The 20,595-nt window shown below is 36.9% G+C and overlaps 2 protein-coding genes across 8 annotated transcripts in view; one reads left to right on the forward strand and one right to left on the reverse strand.

The window, feature by feature from the left end:
* Nucleotides 1-12,890, reverse strand: part of Gabpa (GA binding protein transcription factor subunit alpha) — a 33,217-nt gene extending 20,327 nt beyond the window's left edge. Inside the window, exons 1-4 of one of the 4 annotated variants that reach the window (XM_076868671.2) lie at nt 12,804-12,890; nt 6,348-6,450; nt 2,747-2,891; nt 1,329-1,413 (exon numbers count right to left, since the gene is read on the reverse strand). In XM_076868671.2, the coding sequence (XP_076724786.1) occupies nt 1,329-1,413; nt 2,747-2,891; nt 6,348-6,424 (307 nt within the window). In that variant the 5' untranslated portion in view covers nt 6,425-6,450; nt 12,804-12,890. Of the gene's footprint in view, nt 1-1,328; nt 1,414-2,746; nt 2,892-6,347; nt 6,451-9,212; nt 12,054-12,309 lie in introns of those variants that run through there. The other 3 variants (XM_076868670.2, XM_076868672.2, XM_076868673.2) reach the window with 3 other exon arrangements.
* On the forward strand, nt 12,268-20,353 carry Atp5pf (ATP synthase peripheral stalk subunit F6). 4 transcript variants are annotated; one of them, XM_076868677.2, is made up of 4 exons: nt 12,268-12,401; nt 16,274-16,452; nt 19,013-19,137; nt 20,179-20,353. In XM_076868677.2, the coding sequence occupies exons 2-4, from the start codon at nt 16,289-16,291 to the stop codon at nt 20,214-20,216; spliced, it is 327 nt and encodes a 108-aa protein (XP_076724792.2). In that variant the 5' UTR covers nt 12,268-12,401; nt 16,274-16,288; the 3' UTR covers nt 20,217-20,353. The 4 variants fall into 4 exon arrangements, with proteins under 4 accessions (XP_076724792.2, XP_076724789.2, XP_076724790.2 ...); XM_076868674.2 differs by lacking the exon at nt 12,268-12,401 and adding an exon at nt 12,409-12,885; XM_076868675.2 differs by lacking the exon at nt 12,268-12,401 and adding an exon at nt 12,927-13,019.
* Nucleotides 20,354-20,595: the final 242 nt, after the last annotated feature.

Consider the following 20,595-nt stretch of genomic DNA (forward strand, 5'->3'; position numbering starts at 1 on the left):
CCCCAAATAAAAATGACTAAATATGTTTCAGAAATTATAATTAAGCTAAGAAATTATACCATAAAGAGACTATTTTGTTTAGTGGTGTCTACATGATTGTCTATAAGATATACTCTATTTATTCAAAATAGAAAAAAGTAACCCTACATGAAAATAATCTCAAATACCTATATTGAAAAGACAGCACTAAGAAACTACAATACTATTTAACAACAAAAGCTTATGGAATCTGTTATAATAATCTACATTAGAATTAAACTAAATGCAAATTTGAAAGAAAAACAAAAGTCAACTTAAATCCTTCATGAAAATTAGTATTATAAAAAAAATGTACTATCATTGACTAGATGATATACAAAAGTCACTTTTTCAAATATATATGATAAAAATAATTAGAATTTTAAAGAAGTATTTTCCTAAGATTCATTCTCTCATCCTTATTCTAATTTCACTTTTATGGCTTTAAGTAAGTCAACTTTTTGTAAAATCTGCATTGAGAGGTTATTGAGTCTTTAAAGATAAAAATGAATTTTTCTATTTGCAACCAATAATCAATCCTGAAAGAATGAAGTATCAGAAATAATAACTATCACTTTCAAAGTCCAAAGAAAACTATGCTTTGTGGACTACAATTGCAAGCAATATTTGTTCAGAGATTAAATAATTTAAAGATTTAAATTAGAGAGAGAATTTTTTTAATATTTATTTTTTAGTTATCGGCGGACACAACATCTTTGTTTGTATGTGATGCTGAGGATCGAACCTTGGCCGCACGCATGGCAGGCGAGCGCGCTACCGCTTGAGCCACATCCCCAACCCCATAAAGATTTAAATTAGAAATCCCCAAAAAACACCAAATAAAAATACAACTTCTTCCAGGGGGCGGAATCCCAATATTCAACCTACCAAAAATTTTCTCCTATTTTCCTTTTTTTAATTTATGTACTTGCACAATAGTAAAATACTGTGATAGATATGGTTACCTGGGTCACTCCACTTCCTTTGCAAACTCTCTGTGCTACACTATAGTGACCCGATTTCCTTGCAAAGAGAGTACAGATGTGATTTAGACTCTAGATTCAATGCTGTTAAGTCTTCTATTGGGAAATGAATCAAGAAAGGGCAAGTAGGCACATGATATCCATTTTTTGACTTATGTGGCTCACTATAAAAGGCAGAATGGTTCCAAGTTAATAGAGTGGTAGCTTTCACACTTGCAAGAATATTTGGCTATAATTCACTTTAAGTCATTTAACACCATCTAAATACCTACGACTCACAAAAATGAGTTACCATATCAAAAAAACATAATGTAAACTTTAACTTACCTTGGTAAGAAATTACCTGTACACTAAGCTGTACAGTTCCATCTGTCTTTACTCCTTGGTCAAATAAACTTCGTTCTGGATCCAGCTAAATATGAGTAAAACGAGTAAGATTATTTCAGCTAAATCATCAGATTAAGGATCCTGCCTCTGGCTTAGCACAAATGCATATATGAAACAGAACTTAATTACTGAGCATACTAATTAAATTGTAAGAACATGTTTAATTATCCAAGTTGTCATATCATTATTTGTCAAAATTAAAAATATCTTAACCACTTGAGGTAGTAACTGAGGACAGCATAAACCACAAAATTTATTTTTTAAATTTTATTTTATGTTTTATTTTTTGACACCAGGGATTGAACCCAGAGGTGCTTAACCACTGAGCAATACCCCCAGCCCTTTTAATATTTTATTTAGAAACAAGGTCTTGCTAAGTTACTGAGGGCTTTACTAGGTTGCTGAGGCTGGCTTTGAACTCGCAATTCTCTTGCCTCAGCCTCCTGAGCTGCTGGAATTACAGGCACAAAATTTATTTTAAGTGGTAGTTTTCTCTATCTCTAGAGTCTAGGTTGGTACCTTAAATAATGCCAAAAAGCAATTGTTCATTCTATAGATGTATTTAAAGTATAAGACAATGCAATGTCTGTCATGGATAAGCAAGAGTGAACAATTAGTGATAACAATTTTCTAAATTTATTCATATATTCATTCATGTTATATCTCCCTTGTAACCAATGTCACAAACAGAAGATTAGGGTTCACTCTAAATCGCTGACCACAAAGTTAATGAAATTTAAAAATATTCATAGTTAAATCGAGTTGTAAGGCCATAAATTTTTTTATCATACTTCCTGTGAGCATTATGTGCTCTTTTTCCTTCACATCTCATAGAGTGAATGTATTTCACACAATGACCAGCTGATGAGAAAACTAATTATAATTTTCAGACATTTTTTGTCACTAGCTTGAAAAGAGATTTTCACTATAATTATCTTGAATAATGTATATCTGCATGTGTCTGCATATCATATTACCGAAGGTTCAAATCTCTCACTTGAATAATACAGTTGATATAGCATTGATGGAATACATTTCCTAAAATTTACTTATATATGTATATATATTCATATACATATACATGTATATTTACATGCTGTACATATATCAATATATACTCTATATACACACACACTATATATACACAATTATGTATATATATACACATTCTACAATTCTAAGTAACTGGGTTTAACCTCTTTATATCTCAACTTCTATTTCTTTAGAATATGAATAAATATTATTTCAAAGACTGATATAAAAGTTAAATGGAATAATTTAGAAGCATTTTGCAAGTATTTTTTAGCTCAATATATTCTGCTCTTATAATTGGGGAGGAGGAGAAGAAAAAAAATTACCTGGATATCTTGCAGGCAAATTTCATGAGCATCCAAAGAACACTGTAGTCTTGGTTCTAATAGTTTCTTTAAATTCCCTATTGGTTCATTGATGTCTATGGCCTGGCTCACACATTCAGCTGGGGCGTAGGTCTGTTCTACAATGCTATATATTTAAGAATACAAAAGTTAGCTATTATATTGTTACCCTAGATATTAAAGTAACAATATGCTCAAAACAAAATTCAATACCAAACTCATTTCTAGCCAGGTGTGGTGGCGCATGCCTGTAATCCCAGTTGCTCAGGAAGCTGAAGCAGGAGGATTTTGTGTTCAAAGCTAGTCTCAGAAACAGGGAGACACTAAGCAGCTCAGTGAGACCCTGTCTCTAAATAAAATACAAAATAGGGCTGGGGATGTGGCTCAATGGTTGTACCAAAGAAAAAGCAAACAAACAAACAAAAACCTCATTTCTTCTTACATACTGTATATCACCAATTATCATTGCCTAACAGCTAAATGGAAATTTAAAGCACTCTTTATTTCCATTTAATTTAATCTGAACATTAATGATTATAATCAGCATAATTCCATATTAAAAAAAAACATTTAAAGTCCTTAAAACTTTCTTATAACTCTTCTGTATTGGTATTTCACACTTTGAATTAGAAAAGGTTAAAATCTTTGATAAGTAATTCTACATCTCTAGTAAATACTCATATGATGCCAAATGGAAGACAGACATCAAAGAATACTTGCTAAACTGACTGATCTAAAATTTCATTTGCAATTGTCAAAACAGTATATCATAAAATTTGTCAAGTTCCATTTTCACAAATTCCAAGTATAATGAGGAAAAATGTGATATTCAATGAATGTATATATATGTATGTGTGTGTGTATATATATATGTATATACAATTCTTCCTAAAATATGCTTAGTTTATAAAAGAGACTACTATTTTTTTTAAAAAATTATTTTTAAAAAATACTTATTTTAAAATAGTAGTAAAAATATTAGGTATTTAAAAAAAAACAAACAACCCAACCAATAAATAATGGGCTAAGGAGCTGAACAGACACTTCTCAGAAGAAGAAATACAATCGATTAACAAATTTATGAAAAACGTTCACAATCGATTAACAAATTTATGAAAAAAACGTTCAACAGCTTTAGTAATTAGAGAAATGCAAATCAAAACTACTTTAAGATTTCATCTTACTCCAGTCAGAATGGCAGTTATTAACAATACAATCAACAATAAGTGTTGGCGAGGACGTGGGGAAAAGGCACACTGGTACATTGCTGATGGGACTGTAAATTGGTGCAACCAATCCAGAAAGCAGTATGGAGATTCCTTGGAAATCTGGGAATGGAACCACCAGTTGACCCAGCTATCTCATTCCCTGGTCTATACCCTAAAGAGTTAAAAACAGCATACTACAGTAATGCAGCCACTTCAATGTTTATACTGCACAATTCACATTGGTTAAACTATGGAAGCAACCTAGATACCCTTCAATAGATGAATGGGTAAAGAAACTGGTGGTACATACAACAATGGAATATTACTCAGCCTTTCAGAGGAATAAGATTATGGCATTTGCAGGTAAATGGATGGAATTGGAGAATATCATGCTAAGCAAAATAAGTCAATTCAAAAATCCAGGGGCCATATGGTTTCTCTGATAAGTGGATGCTAATCCACTGGGGGGGGGGGGGCGCGGCATGTGATAACTCTGGATGGGACAAAGGGGATGGGGCAAAGGAGTATGAAAGACAATGGAATGAGACAGACATCATTACCCTAGGTACATGTATGATTGTACAAATGGTATGACTTTACTTTATGCACAACCAGAGAAGTGAAAAATTCTGCTCCATTTGGGTACAATGAATCGATGAGCTTCCTACTGTCATGTATAACTGATTAGAACTAATAAATAAATAAATGGGTATTTTGACTATTAAGCATTTTACCAAATTTCTGTTATAGAATACAAGGTTACCATTTTCTCTCTCCATTTTTTTTGTTGTTGTTTGTTCGTTTGGGTGACAAATTTTAGTCACAGTTAGATTTTTTTTTTTTTTTTTTAAAGCTTTTAAAATTTTTGGTACTAGGGACTGAACCCCGGGACACTTTATCACTGAGCTACATTCCCAGTCCTTTTTGAGACAGGGTGTTGCTAAGTTGCTGAGGTTGGTCTTGAACTTGTGATTCTCCTGCCTCAGCCTCCCAAGTAGCTGGGATTAAGGCATGCTGTGCCCCAACTAAGACAGATTTCTAAATCCTACTTTATAAGACATGGATGATCCATGTCACTCAGCCTCAATTTCTGCAAAACAATAATCTGCTACAGCTGAGTAGCAACTACTGCTTCTTACACAGGTCAACAAAGTAACTATGCATTTCCTACACAGACATGCGCAAAGCGCCAGAGAGTAAATGCTTTAGGCTATATGGACTTGGATGCAAACGTCCATTTAAAACATACATGCATGCCAGGTTTCAAGAGAACTCCCATGATCTTCACCCCCTAATATTTATACCCTTTTATAGTTAAAACTGGAGGCTATAAAGGAAGGGTTCTTATGTGGGAATGCCTAATAATAACTATCACAAAGGACTGTAGAGTCACTGAGTCCATTTGAGCCCGATCTCATAGACTTACAAATCTGCTGAACCTCCTACATAGATAAACTTGATCTGTTTTTCACTAATATGATTATGGGTTATTGTCTTCATAGTTTTCAGAGACTGGCTAAAATACTAATTACTTGTATGCTAACTGCTTACAAAAAAGTAATGCTTTGCTCCTTGCTCATTGTTGTCTTAGCAACATGCCCTAGTATGCCTTGTCCAGTTACCTGCCAACTGCTACCAAGGATCTCTGGATGGCCCTGAGGCTGTTCATGCCCTACCTAACAGAGAACAAGAACTTTAGGTCACTTCTCCTACAACTTAGCTCTCTCTGAGAAGAAAGTAGCTTGGAGATGTCACTGTCCATATTTTTATAAAAATGGAACATAAAAATTGACAGTGTGGAAATATTACAGTAGTTCACTATGCTTTGAATATACTCTTTGCTGCCTTCACTGTGACTTATTTTTAAAAATGTTTCTTTCTCTTCCTCTCTCCCTCCTTCTCCCTAATCTTTCCCATTCCCAAACCTCAGGGGAAACAGGATTACCTTCATTCACCATCCTAGGCATAGTTATCTATCCTGAGTACACACCCACCACAGGACTGAAGTAATTCAGATTTTGGGGATGGCACCAGAAGATCTCAGAAATGACTATCTCCCAAATTCACAAGTGAATTACAACTCCCAGAGAACACCAGAAATGTAGCCTTAGAATCACCTTTTTAAATACCCCAGAATGAGCAGAATCACAGTCTCTGGGACAGGAGTTAGTCCCTAGTGTTTCTTCTTTGCTAGCAAAGCAATAAAACTTCTTTTTCCAAAAAAAAAAGAAGAAAAAAAAAAAAAGAAAAAAGAAGTGGTAGTAAAACCAGCAATAGATTATCCCCTATTGATGCTAATGTCATTTAAGAAAAACCTAAAGGAATTTAGGTATATTGATAATACACAAAAAATGGTAAGTTGAGAAAATACCAACCTTTCTTCTGTGCACTCTGTTTTCTCTGTTCCATCAATCTCAATTTCTATCAACTCCTCAGCTTCTCTTTTAGTCATGGTTGAAGTATTTCAAAAGCTCAGTTCTGCAAGTTAAATTTTAAGACACTTTAAAATTATCTGCATAAACTAATACACAAGCACAGACCAAATTAAAATAAAAGCAGAGTGCAAGTAGAAGAGTAACTATTACGTATAAAAGAAAAATCCACAAAGGATATTTATAGAAATGATTTATATATTTATATAAATGATTTATATATTATTTATAAATGATATTTATAATCCAGTTTTTGTTTAAAGGTGTTTATTAGCTTGACATAATGACTTCATTATTTTGTTGGATTTATTTTAATGTTTTTTGGCCCAATCTCAAAGAGCAAGTTAATTTATGTTACTTCAAAATCAAAATAATGTTAACTATAAATGTAAAGCAACTCAAATTCAAACCTGAAGCTTAGCAAGGAAATAAACCACAAATGATTAGCTAAAAGTTGTGTGCTTTTTTTGGTACTGGGGATTGAACCCAGGTGTGCTTAACCACTGAGCAACACCCCCAGCTTTTTAAAAAATATTTTATTTAGAGACAGGGTCTCTCTGAGTTGCATAGGGCCTTGCTAAATTGCTGAGCCTGGCTTTGAACTTTCAATCTTCCTGCCTTAGCCTCTCAAACCACTAAGATTACAAGCATGTTCCACTGCACCCAGCTAAAAGCTGTAGATGATTAGCAATATTTTTTGCAAAGCACTGTACCAATATAAACTGAAGCTAGGATTTGTTACAAATTACTTATTAAACTAACAAATTATAAATGTGCATATAATTGCCTTGATTATACACTAGAATTTTTAAGTTGTTTTTTCAGATATAGTTTCAAACTATTAGTTCAATTTTTAATTATTTCATGTTAAATTATCACCTACTGCTTTACTGACCATTGCTACAAAAGTATAATTTAAAAATGCACTGTATTTTTTTTGAAAAATGTATTGCATAAAACAGCTACATATATTGCCTTTTCTTGTGCTAATTTTTAAGGTGCTAATGGTAAAAATTCCAGGATCTACTACTCAATGTGGATCAATAAATTTGTCTTTGAATTCCATGTATCATCATCTCACAGAGCTTCAGAATTAGTTTTGGAGTCTACTCCCTTATCTGAAAAATACAAATCTTTTGCTTATAAGAAACACTCTCCTAAATCTGGTATTCCAACACTTTCAAAGGAATCTGTGCTCCCAGTTACAATATTTGACAAAGTAAATTCAAATATTCATTCCTGTTAATGATAACCATTATTTACTGAGAATCAGGCAACGTATTTACATAGAACAGTTCTATTCTGAACCCACCATCATATGAAAATTATTCAGGTCAGTGAAACTAAACTGCTTGTGGTTCTGTATTGTCATTTTAGATATATCAACCTAAACACACATTATTCCAGGTGGGGCCAAACTATGGCTTATTCTAATACAGGGTCCTGCATATACTAATTCAAAAGCCACCACCTTCTGCTACTTGGAATATTACCATGGCATGTTAACAGAATTCTGTTTGCCTTGCCCCCTACAGTTTATTCTCAGTCAATACAATAGTCAGAGTTGTATCCTTTTTAAAACTGAAGTTAAATCACAGCACTTCTTTGATAGGTACCAGTTACTGTACAACCCAAAGATTTCACAATAGCCAACAAGGGCACCACATGATATATCTCCCATTTCCTACTCCCTCTCCCACACGAACTTTCTTGATTCTTGCAGTCCTATGGTCTTTGCTCCAATTTTTCAGATTGCCTGAAACCTAATACCCACAAATGTCTTCTTGGCTGAATCTTGTCTTTTCAGTAACCATACCCACTTAATTCTGTTATCTGTCTCTTATTTACTCCTTTTCCTTCTTTTCCACCGCACTTACCCTTTAACTTATTATGTTAATATATTTTGTACATACATGTTATTACACATACCATAGTGTGTATATCTATCTATATATGATATATACATACACACTTTGTTTCTTCCCATTGGATCTTCACTAAAGCACAAAGATCAGAACTGTCCAAAAATGACCATAGGAACTTAAACTGGTTTGTATGGACTAGGAACTTCCTCTACTTTTTTGAAGTGGGAAGGGCCTGACAAAGTCTCAAGAAACCAACACCTCTATGGTTAGGAATAATGATTGGGAACCTGGGAATCTATTATGAAGGTAAAGAATTAAGGTGGGAGGTGGAATTAAAAGTTATCAATCTTGACCTTAAAATACAGATTAAATTGGATTAAAAAGTGAGCCCAGTGAAATCACGAAGATCTTTAAGAGTAGAAAAGGAAACTTAAGAGAAGCCAAGGTGACTCAATGGGAGCAGGACTCAATTGGTCACCTGTGACTGGCTTTGAGGATGGAAAGCAAGCACCATAAGTCAAGAGATGCAGGAAGCATCTAAACAAACTAGAAGAGGAAAGGAATGATTCTCCTACAGAAGCTATAAACTACAGCCCTGCCAACACCTGATTTAATTCCAGAGCTCCATTTCATACTTTTTACCTCCAGAATTGTAAAATAATAAATTGACAGCTTTTAAAGTTAATAAATTTGTATAATGTTACAGTAGCAGTAGGAAAATAATAGTCTCCCTTTCTACTTTAGAAAGGGTCCCAATATCTCCAATTGCTAGATAGCTGGTTTCCTGACAACTTCAATCTATAAAAAGATGACACCCAAATCTAAACTGCTTGGTATAAAAAGACCTAATTTTTCCCATATTATTGAAGTTGCTCTAACACTTGCACCACAAGAAGGATAAACAGAGGGTAGAATTCACTACTCAAATAAGCTTGTATCATACCTGTCCTTCCATTATCTCTACTCCAGCTGGTTACTCTTTGGGATGATGAAAGGATGATGAATCTTTGTTTTCCTTTCTGATATTGACCTGTAAAGAATTTCCTTTTCCAAGTAAAGCCTATTCCGTAACTAATACCATCTGAAAGTTTGTCAAATTCACCCTGAGCAAAATAGGTGATACCCAGTAAAGACCTACTCTTTGTAGAACACCATAAACTTTACAAGGGCAGGTATATTTGTTCACAAATTATACAAAGTAACTTGAACAGTATCTTGCCCTTAGTAGGCACTCCATTAAAATGTGTTGAGTAAATTAATGATTTCGATTACTTCAAACCATAAATAATGGATTCCAGGTATCTTAAAGTTTTAAGTGAAAGAGAAAATGAAATAGCATTTTTTAAATGTGGTCTAAGGACAGAAAAGCGTTTCTTAAAATTCCCAAAACATTAACTGCTACGGTTTAGATACGTGGTGTCCCCCAAAAGCTCCTGTGTTAACGTGTGAAATGACTGGATGAGAGCTGTAACCTAATCAGTTCATCCTTATCAAATTTAATTATATAAAGATTAGGTTCAATACATAAAAGAATGGAAAAAGATATTTCTGGAAAAAATATTTCAAACACCTAAAAGTGACAAGGAACAAATAAATGGAATAGATGACAATCTCCAGGAAGTTAAGGGGGGGGGGGGGGAACGGAACAAACTAGTAGAGAAAAAAAATAGGAAAAGGAAATTCATATAAAGGGAAACCAAAATGGTTCATGAAAAAAATGCTCAAATTAAAATCTTTCAAAAATGCAATTTGGCTCATGATCCTTCTGCCTCAGCCTCCTGAGTAGCTGTAGTACCAGTGGTGCACCACTAAGCCTGCCTAAATAAATAAATCTTAAAAACTGTTCTGTTCAGAAAAAAAGTGAGAAATAATAAAGCTTATAGCTGAACAGCACTTATAAAAAGTATCCAGATGCTGTCAAACAGCCCCAGTGACTTAGTAAGGATATTTGGGGCTCCCCTTAATATAAGCACTAAAACAGGAATTATTAAAAATAAAACTTCTCCTTTGCGCTTTCAAAAATGTTATAGATCAGTCTCCCCCCAAATAGAGGAGGTAGAAATGAACCCATACACTTTTGGAAAAATCGCGTTACTGATAGTCTTTGAATTGATCTTTCTCAGTGCTACTTAGCCCAAAAAAAACAAAGGAGAGACTAGGAAACTGTCCAAATGCTTGAGAAGATCTTAGCTCTTTTTCTGGAACCAACTTCCCAGGATTCTACATCAATATTTAAGAAAATGGAAGAACAACACTACTTGGTGCCCCTCCACCTACGAACTGCCCCTTGTCCTAACTACATAAAACAATTTCACAGACTTTCATTGGCATCTTAGATCTTCTAAATTAATTGTAATAAGGACTTCAGAACATTTTACAAAATGGATGCAAACTAAGCTTGAATTAAACTAAAAATTCTGGTGTTAATGCGTTTTTATGTTTTGTTTTCTACAAAGCAGATATCCTTAAGATTCTGTTTTGGAACCACAGATAAATTTGAGGATTGTTTTTCTTAATTAGAATGAATTATTAGTTTAGAGAGCTTTGGACCATATTCCCCCATACAGGATAAAAAATTTAAGTGCAGTCTAGAAGTACTTCCATGATCAACTACACATTTTCCCAAGCTAACAAATACTTTTAAGTACCTGAGAAAATTAAAAAGACATTTTATTCTAAAGAATAAAATCAACATTAAGAAAAAGCACAAAGGCTGGGATTGTAGCTCAGTGATAGAGCACTTGCCTAGCACGTCAGAGGCACTGGGTTTGATCGTTAGCACCACATATGTGGCCATCTTCAACTAATAATAAAGCAAAACACACAGGTGTGTATATACAGAGAGAAAGCAAACATGGTGAAAGGTTAACAGCTGATGACCCGCAGGTGAAGCGTATATGGGTGTTCACTGCATGATTTTTTTTTTCAATTTGTCTATAAGTTTGAAGTTTTTTTTAAAGAAAGAGTTACGGGACAACTAAAGCCAAGAGTTTTAATTTAGTACTAGGCCTATTTATGCCCCCATGACTAGCTTTCAATTTAACATCTAGCTCAGTATTTGTTATCTCAAGACCATACACCAGCCATGACATATACTCCCATATATACAATCCATGTAAAACAGTTCTAAGTTCACCCAGCATTAGGGTATGTATAAAAATAATCAAGCTTGGAAATCCTTGATCAAATCCTTAGAGAGGATATTCCCTTAAAGTAGGCGCTAAAGAGATAACCGCTTTAAGTTTTAAGGCAACACAGTTCCTGAGAATGTTAACCATAAGTAAATACCTTCTAAACTTTTCTCTTGCCACCAGTTATACTTACTACTGGTTGACGCTCATGCAATGGACTTTATTTCTAAATTACTACTCATCATTTTGCAATGCAATATTGGGGACGGTCCTCTCTACCCTTAACCTAAACAACTACGATTCCCTAAATCCAAACACGCACATCGCATTACACAAAAACTAAAAAAAAAAAAAAAAAAAAAAAAAAGTTGGCAAGCTACATTAACCCACTATTATCCCCTTAGTTCCTTTCTTGTTTAAAAAAAAAATGGTGCTCGCATAGACTAACAAATGGTTTTGGTGCAACCGTGAGACAATTCTATATTGACAAATGGAACTGAAGTGAAGACGAGAGAGGGTGTGCATCTTCCTGTGAAATCCTGGGGGCGTCAGGAATACCCCAACCACAGAGACAGAGCAAGGCCGACTGCGACCCGCCAAGAGCGGACAGAAGCATAGGAAACCGCGACAGGAGGCAAGTACTGCCAGGGTCGCTGAGGCGGGTGGGATCCCGGGCCCCGCGCAGCTCGCCCCCCGCCCCTCCCCTCCGCTACCCGCACAGCCTCTCCTGCCCCTCCCCGCCCGTCTCCCTCAAGTCTCCACGAACGGAAATGGGAGTCACAGCGCCGGGGACCAGCGGAAACAAAACACAGAGGCGGCCGCGGGGGGGCCGCTGTGGGGGAAAAGGCCCCGGAACGAGGCCGGTCCGCGCGGGCCCGCGCTCCCCTCCTCCCCTGCGGCCGCACTCACCCGCTCCGGAATGGGCCCTGTCGCCCTCGCCCGCGCTCCAGAGCCGCCCGAGAACGGCAGCAGCGCGGGTTCCACGTGCAGCCTCTCTCCGGGTAAGACCTGAAGCTCCCGCGACTCGAAGTGTGAGGTCCCTGGGCCCTTCCCGCGGAATAGGCGCTGAGAAACCCCGAGCCCTCTCCCGCCTCCCAGGCACCCCCGGGTTCAGGACTACAACTCCCAGCAGGGCATGCGAAGCGAACGCCCGAGGCAACGGAGGCCCGCGAGGCACAACGTCCCAATCCAACTTGTTTTACACTTTTTCACTTTCCCTGCACTGTATACATCTCAACAACCTCAAAAAACAGGACACTGACTCGGAGGGGGGGGCTGGAACTGGGGTGAAAGGCCAAAGTGCGCATGCGTACAGAACAATGTTTCCAAGAGGAAAAAAGACAGGTCAACTTAGGCGAAGGAAAGATGGCGGAGTCTTCTCCAGTGGACCCGGAAGCACTTACCCTCCACTTCCTCCTCCTGTTTGGCTTCTGTCTCACCTACAGCCGTCCGGTCGCAGACTGTCTCCGAGACGCTTCCTGTCCGGTGAGCGTCGAACGACTGAAATGGCCGCCCATAATGCATTGCGATGGCGGGTAGGCGGGGGGGGGGCGGAGCCAGGGCCGGAAGTAGAACTGTGGCGGCGTCGGTGGCTCTGGCAGCTCGGGACTGAGTGCAAGGTGACTGGGACGGTAGCTAGACTGGCTTGGCCCCTTGGGACTGCGATTCTGGGTTTCTTCACACAGCCGGGGCAGCCTGTAACCTCTTCCCTAGTAGGAGGAGAAAGCAGTCTGTGTGCCTGGCACCTTCGTGGCATGGCGCAGGGTCACAATCGAACTCCGCGCTTCTAGGCCTTGAAGTTTGCCATAGACCCCAAAATAAGATCGATAATACCTTCCCCGCAGGCGAACGTGGGAGGAAGGGAAGCTTGGGGGTCGTGAGTCTGAAGCTCGGTCGGGGCAGTCCAAGGTCAGGCAGGCGGGACTCTGCTGTCGGCGCCCAGGGCACGCGGGAGAATCTTCTGAACTATGCACTGGGCAGGTCGTGCACCATAAAAGGGAAAGAGGCAGTTAGTAATCCCAAAATTGTGCATCCCACCTAAAAATTGTGAGAGGGTCCCTAACATTTCGTTAGGCAGCTTTGTGAATTAGGTACTGAAGAGACAACAAATGAACTAGCCTTTGACTGGTCGGTCACTATAAATAGGCTACCCGTGCTACCTCCCATTGGCAAGGACTGCCAGGGCTGCAGTACCCTCTTGCTAATGCCTTTCCCATTCTTTTTACGTTAGGTCCTTAACATAGGCTCTGCTAGTACTTGAATAAGTAATTTTATCACATGTGGTATTACACCTATTTGTGTACTGATATGTCCTCGTGATGGTGGATTATGCACACTTATTATTAAATCAGAAAAATGAAAGGACCTGATGGAGGAGCAACAAGTTTTGATAAGAAGGATTACGGGTTCATTTTTGGGGTGAGCGTAGGATTTAGGCCATGAGAGCTGTAGAATATTATTCATTATAATATTGTGAGGCTTCAGGAAAAAGATGTTATTTGGGAGGCATTGGTACTTAGGTGATAGAAAATGAATTTCACCCAAGTTGTTGTAGGAATGACGTCTTTGTGGTTAGATTTAGAGCATATTAACTGTGAGGATGTGAGCAATTTAATAAACTTTCTTATGTATAATATCATCTGTAAAGCAGGGGTAAGAACACCTTTCTGTAAACTCTTTAAGTTTCTTTTTTCAGAGTTACAAGGAGGGGATATATGAAGTAGTACTTTGCAAAATATGGAGGGCTGAACAGATGTTACATTACTGCTGTGTGTTAGGCATGTTCTTAAGTTTGCCAGAAGGGAAAGAACTTTGAGTTGGATGATGTTTTTTTTACATATTTATGTTGATTCAGTTCTCCTGTGTAATGTTGGACCAGGGTATTAACCTCTATGCCTCAATTTCTGTATGTATAAAGATGAAATGATACAGAGTGCCTTATAAAGGCATTTGTTGTTGTTGGCTTGTAGTCTTCTCAAGATTTTTTTTTTCCTGATGGAGTACAGGTGTGATATTGTAAGGAATTCTTTCAGTTCTTCAATGGTTTACTTTCCTCCTGTCTAGTGAAGGATATGTTGCTGATCCTATGATTTCTGTGGGTAGTTTTTATTTGCTATTCCTGGGTTTGTCAATATTGGCACTATTAACATTTTAGGACTAGATAAGGTAGTTGTGAGGTGGGGGTGCTGTTATTATAAATATTTGGCAGCATCCCTGGTGTCTGGCCACTAGAGGCCAGTAGCAGTCAACCTAGTCAGACCAACCAAAAATGTCTTCAGACATTGCCATATGTTTCCTGGGAGATAAAATCTCCCCTTTCTTCCACTTTAAGAACCATTCTGCTACTCTGGTGTTTTCTAACTAGTGCTTCTCAAACTTTCATTGCGAAAGGCCATACAACCTGGTGGGTGCTTTTGAAAAATACAATGAAAATGAGTTAGTGGAAAAATGAGATGAAGGGGGAAAAATGAAACAAAACACACAGAATACAAATATTTTTTATTATTAAGTTCACAGCATAAAATAATTTTGTTGAATTGCTCTAAAAGCTTCTTAACTGCTTATTCCCAATTCTCTCCCCAATTCTCTATTACTATAGATTAGTAATGGTTTGTATACCACCACTGAACTTATCTATTATGACTTCTTAAAAGTCTGGTGTCAGGATGAGGATAATTATTAGTTTGGAGGAGGGCATGGGAAGCATGTTAGTATATTGGGACTACACTTTTAGGTTTAGAAATGCTACCAAGCCAAGTTGAGCACATAGTATGGGCCTGTAGACCCATCAGGAGGCTGAAGCAGGAGAATCACTTGAGCCCAGGAATTCAAAGCCAGCCTGGGGAACATTTGAGACTCTGTCTCAAAAAGAAGAAGAAATATCACCAGGCTGTATTTGTCACCATTTCAATTTAGGGATTGGTAAAATCCTTCAAATTTATAAACTAAGTTTTAATCTGATGAAATTTTTCTATTAATTTGGAATATTTTTTGCATTTGGTCATTAAATCACAAAACCAGGTCTAAAAAGAGATCATCCTCTAATTTATCTACCGGAACTCTCTTTAAATTAGAAAATAATATATTTTAGCTATTGTTAAATTTCATATTTTTAAAATTTAGACGTTCAGAGCTGGAGTTGTAGCTTGTCTAACGTTGAAGAACCTTTGTTTGATCCCTAGCACCAGGGGAAAAAAGATCAGACTTTCATCTCCTTTGCAAATTCTGTTTCACTGATTAGGTCATGCTGTCTTGTCTTACCTTCTGTTACAGGGCTTACTTGTGCTGTTTTTTTTTTTTTTTTTTTTCCCCTCCTCTTTCTTTTGGATGTTGATTTGGTTGTTACAGTGTTTTTAAATGACTAGAAACCTGCAGTTATCATAAAGCAAAGCAGTTTCTTGCCCTGTGGGTCTGTGAAGTATGAATTTCCCTCTGTTGTCCCTAGCTACAGCAGCTGTCTACAGTCTCTGCCTAGTTCCATTTTGGCCTTTTGAGGAATTGGAGAAACCTAGCCCATTCATTTGGGAGCAGGTTTTCTTTTCCTGCTGGTGGTAGGTAGTGTTTTAATAGCCTGCTTCCATTATTTCCTCTGGTCCAAGGCTAAGTTAGAAAAAAAAAAAAATCCCACCCCAGATTTTGTACTTTCTGCTGTAATGCTGGTGGAGCCTCAAGCTTGAATTCCTAACTGTTCCTAGGTCCTAGAGCCTTTTAGTAAGAAGCAAAAATCTCTCAAAGTGTGAATTGAGAGGGGAAGGGGACTATGGTTAGGTTTAGACTGAGTTCTGTAACAATTAGCAGGATTAAACACCCACCATGTGATATATTTAGAAGTGTTTTATAAGAAGTGCATTAACATTCCAATGCTTGTTTTTAGTACCATAGAATCACCATGGTTCTTCAGAGGCTCTTCAAGTTCTCCTCTGTAATTCGGTCTGCAGTCTCTGTCCATTTGAAGAGGAACATTGGTGTTACAGCAGTGGCATTTAATAAGGATCTTGATCCCATACAGAAACTCTTCGTGGACAAGATTAGAGAATATAAAACAAAGAGACAGTAAGTAGATAGGAAATCAACTGCAGTGTAAATATAACTATTCAAAATATCAAAGTTTTATGATTTGAGTCACAAACTCTGACTTCTTTATAAGGAATCCCAGGAAGAAATCCATTAAATCTATTGTCATTTAAAATATATTTTTACTGTAATGTCATTATTATGAACTGAGTCAACTCAGAAGTATGTAGAATCTTATAAATCATTTAGCAGCTATACTTGAGGAAAGCAAGTCCCTTCGACATCGATTAGCCTAATTGGAAGAAAACAAAGTATTCTGTTTCTTGTGTCGGAGAATTATTCTGATTTTCATAGTCATATAGCTCTGGGAATGTCAAAGGACAAAAGACTAAAATGACATAAAAAATAGTCCAAGAAAAGTTTGATTACAAAACCACATAGTTTTAGATATGCACTTTAGCCATCATCAGCCATTTTTTAATTAGGATAAGAAACTTTTAGACAAGTAAATACAACAAAAGGTAAATGGTTAGGAGCTTAGGGAGTGACATATTCTGTGTTTGGAAAGTTCATAGGAAGAAATCCTCCTTTCCAACTTGAGGCATTTGAAAGGCTTCTTTGGAGAGATCTTTTATTCTGTCTTTGAGGACAGTGTTTGGGGTCATTCATCTCTCTCTCTCTCTCTCTCTCTTTCTCTCTCTCTCTCTCTGTCTCTTTAAAGTTTCTTTGTTTGTTTATCATATCCATTAGTTGGCAGATAGTAACACTTATGACAAACAGAAAATTTTGTTCAAAGAATAAATTAGACATATTTGCTTCTGCTGCTCATCCATGGTGCTATACTCATTTTCCCAAAGCCCAACTCTAATTTTTTCTCATTTTATTGCTTAGCAAATAAAATGCAAATCACCAGGCTTAGTGTTCCAGGCCTCACATGAACTGGGTTCTGCTGGATTTTCCATCTAGACTGTTCAGTGTCCCCTCATTTAACCAGTGCTTTGCCACCTCCATTTCTTTGCTTTTTTAGTTTTAGAAGTTCTTGAATTAAAATCTAGCACTAGGGCTGGGGATGTGGCTCAAGCGGTAGCACGCTCGCCTGGCATGCATGCGGCCCGGGTTCGATCCTCAGCACCACATACAAACAAAGATGTTGTGTCTGCCGAAAACTAAAAAATAAATATTAAAATTCTCTCTCTCTCTCTCTCTCTCTCTCTCTCTAAAAAAAAAAAAAAAATCTAGCACTAAATTCATGATTTATCTCAAATACCACCTTTGTTAAATTTCCCATGATTAGCTTAGTATAGATGATCTTTTCTAAATTTGACTGGCTTTTTGTTAAATCTGTGAAAGCTTATCATTTAACTACCTGACAGTATGAATTTTTATAGATATGTCATCTTTTTCTTCTAATGGCAAAATTGCTGAGGGTTTGAAACAGTTTGCTTCTTTGATAGAACATTATTGTAGAGAGAAAATTCCCAAGACCTTTTCTTTTTATTTAAAAATTTTAGATGCTGGGGATTGAACCCTGGAACTCTCATATGATAAGCATGTGCTCTATTACAGAGCTATACTTCTAACCTTAAGATCTTTTAATTTTTAAAAAAAAAAAAATCTTTTTTATTTTTTGGTACTAAGGATTGAATCCAGGGGCACTTAACTACTAACCTACTCCCAGCCCTTTTTTTTGAGTCAGGATCTTGCTAAGTTGCTAAAGACTTGCTAAGTTACTGGGGTTGGCTTTGAACTCAAGATCCTCCTGCTTCAGCCTCCTGAGCCACTGGAATTTCAAGAGTGTGCCACCATGTCTGACCTAGCCACAAGATCTTTTTAAAGTATTTTGTGATGGCTGATATAAAGCAGATGATAATAGATAACACTTATTGCATGCTTGCTATGTCCATTATCTCTTTAATTTTCTTAAGTCCCTGTTTCGTAGGACCTTCATTCTTACGTTGAAACTTAACATTTAGAATGCTTCCTGCTGTGCTCTGGTTTATGCATTTACTGAATGGGAAAGATGACATTCAAATGGAACCAGTCTAGTTTTGTTTTGTTTTGTTTTGGTATTGGGAATTGAACCAAGGGGTGCTTAAGCACTGAGCAACATCCCCAGCCCTTTTTTTTATTTTCTATTTTGAGACAGGGTCTTGCTAAGTTGTTCAGGGCCTCACTAAGTTTCTGAGGCTGACCTTGAACTTGTGATCCTCCTGTCTGAGCTTCCTGAACCACTAGATTTACCACCGTGTGCCACCATGCATGCCTAGCCTGGAACCAGTCTTTGACTCCAGAGCCTACAGACATTTTATTGCAAGTGAGACTCTGAAGAATTCCAACTTAATAAGGATCATTGACACAGACTTTGAGTGTTAAGAGATTTGTTTGTTTGATATTACCTCATTTTATTTGAAACCTCATCATATTAAAATAGTTTGAATTGAAATATAAGTGGAAATACTTGTTTTTGTTTTTTTCCTGAAAAATCTACTTTCCCTCTATGAATACCATTACAAGGTCTATTAGAACTTGATGGTGAAGAGTAAATTTTGTTTTTTAAAGTGGGACATACAGTTAGGTTTTTTGTTCATTTACACAACAGAGCATCTGGAGGACCTGTTGATACTGGCCCAGAATATCAACAAGATTTGGAGAGAGAACTTTTTAAGCTTAAGCAAATGTATGGTAAAGCGGACATGAACACATTCCCTAACTTCAAATTTGAAGGTAAGTCTCTTTGGTCGCAGTTTCATTCTCACAGGAAACTATTATAAGTGGAGAATATTTATACTTTCTTTTTGTGCAGTGGAGGTGTTTAGAGGATTAAATGACAATGACATGTGAATTTATTTAGGACCAAATATACTCATGGGAGCTCTTCAACCACCATTTGCTGCTAGTGTAGGAGATCATATAGCACTGTTTGTTTGTTTGTTTGTACCAGGGATTGAACCCGGGGGCGCTTAATCAATGAGCCCATTCCCGTTGCTTTTTTATTTTTTATTTTGAGACAGGGTCTCCCTAAGTTGGTTAGGGACTCGCTAAATTGCTGAGGCTGGCCTTGAACTTGTGATCCTCCTGCCTCAGCCTCATAAGCCACTGGGATTACAGGCATGTGCCACTACACCTGGCGTAACATACAATTTAAGCAATGGGGTTCTGAAATCAAACTGTTTGATCTTGAATCCTAACAGTATTGCTTACTGACTCTGTGGTTTTGGACAGTTCACTGGAACCTGTTGTCTGTCCTCGTCTTATATTTGAGGAGAATGATAGTATCTTCCTCTATACATAGTAGTTGTAGTCAAATGACATACATGAAGTCAGTTAATAGCCTCATTCATAGAAAGTGTTGAATAAATGTTTAACTATTGTTAAATTTCTGTGTAGATTTTAAAAACAGATGTTCAAGTTGGGTATGGTGGTGCACACCTGTAATCCCAGTGACTGGAAAAGCTGAGGCAGGAAGATTGCAAATTTGAAGCCAGCCTGAGCAACTTACTGAGAACTGCCTCAAAATAAAACTAAATTAAATTTAGGAAGGGCTGTGGATATAGCTCAGTGATAGAACACTAGCCTAGCATGCATAAGATCCTGTTATTTAATCCTGAGTACCACAAAATATAGATTGGAAAATAAAGACAGATGTTCACTTTAAAAAAAAAAAAAAAATCTGAAGATTGATGAATTAAATCTTCAAACATTCTGGATGCATTTTATTCTAGTATGGCTAAGTTTGAACCTTTTTTTCCCCCTCTTCTTATTTAGATCCCAAATTTGAAGCCATTGAAAAACCCCAATCCTGAAGAAATGTAAAATGAATCTGGTAATTGATTATGAATTAATTGTGCAGCTAATTAAAAGTTTCAAAATAAACAAAATTTCACAACTGTCAAGTGTTGTTTAAATTCTGATTCCAAATAAATTATCTGCTGATGTTGAATGTATGTTTGAGTGTATTGAATTCTGTGTCTTGGGGTTGTTTTTAAATCCTTTCGTTTGACTATAATGAAGCAAATGGAGATGTTGGAGATTTTGGATACAGCTTGCCCAGATCCCTGCCAGGCTCTTTTCAGAGTGCAGAGGAGGAATCTTTTCAGTGGTATGGACTTAATTCCCTCAGGGAATGATATACCCTTTCCTAAAACGTTCAAAAAATGGTTTATAAATCATTTGTCATAGATT

Source organism: Callospermophilus lateralis, chromosome 10 (assembly GCF_048772815.1).
Source record: "Callospermophilus lateralis isolate mCalLat2 chromosome 10, mCalLat2.hap1, whole genome shotgun sequence".
Lineage (NCBI taxonomy): Eukaryota > Metazoa > Chordata > Mammalia > Rodentia > Sciuridae > Callospermophilus > Callospermophilus lateralis.

Coding starts and splice junctions, on each gene's coding strand:
- Atp5pf (XM_076868674.2), top strand. CDS start 12,706: ATGCGTACAGAACAATGTTTCCAAGAGGAAAAAAGACAGGTCAACTTA. Junction 16,453..19,012: donor GAATATAAAACAAAGAGACA/GTAAGTAGATAG, acceptor TTTACACAACAG/AGCATCTGGAGGACCTGTTG. Junction 19,138..20,178: donor CCCTAACTTCAAATTTGAAG/GTAAGTCTCTTT, acceptor CTTCTTATTTAG/ATCCCAAATTTGAAGCCATT.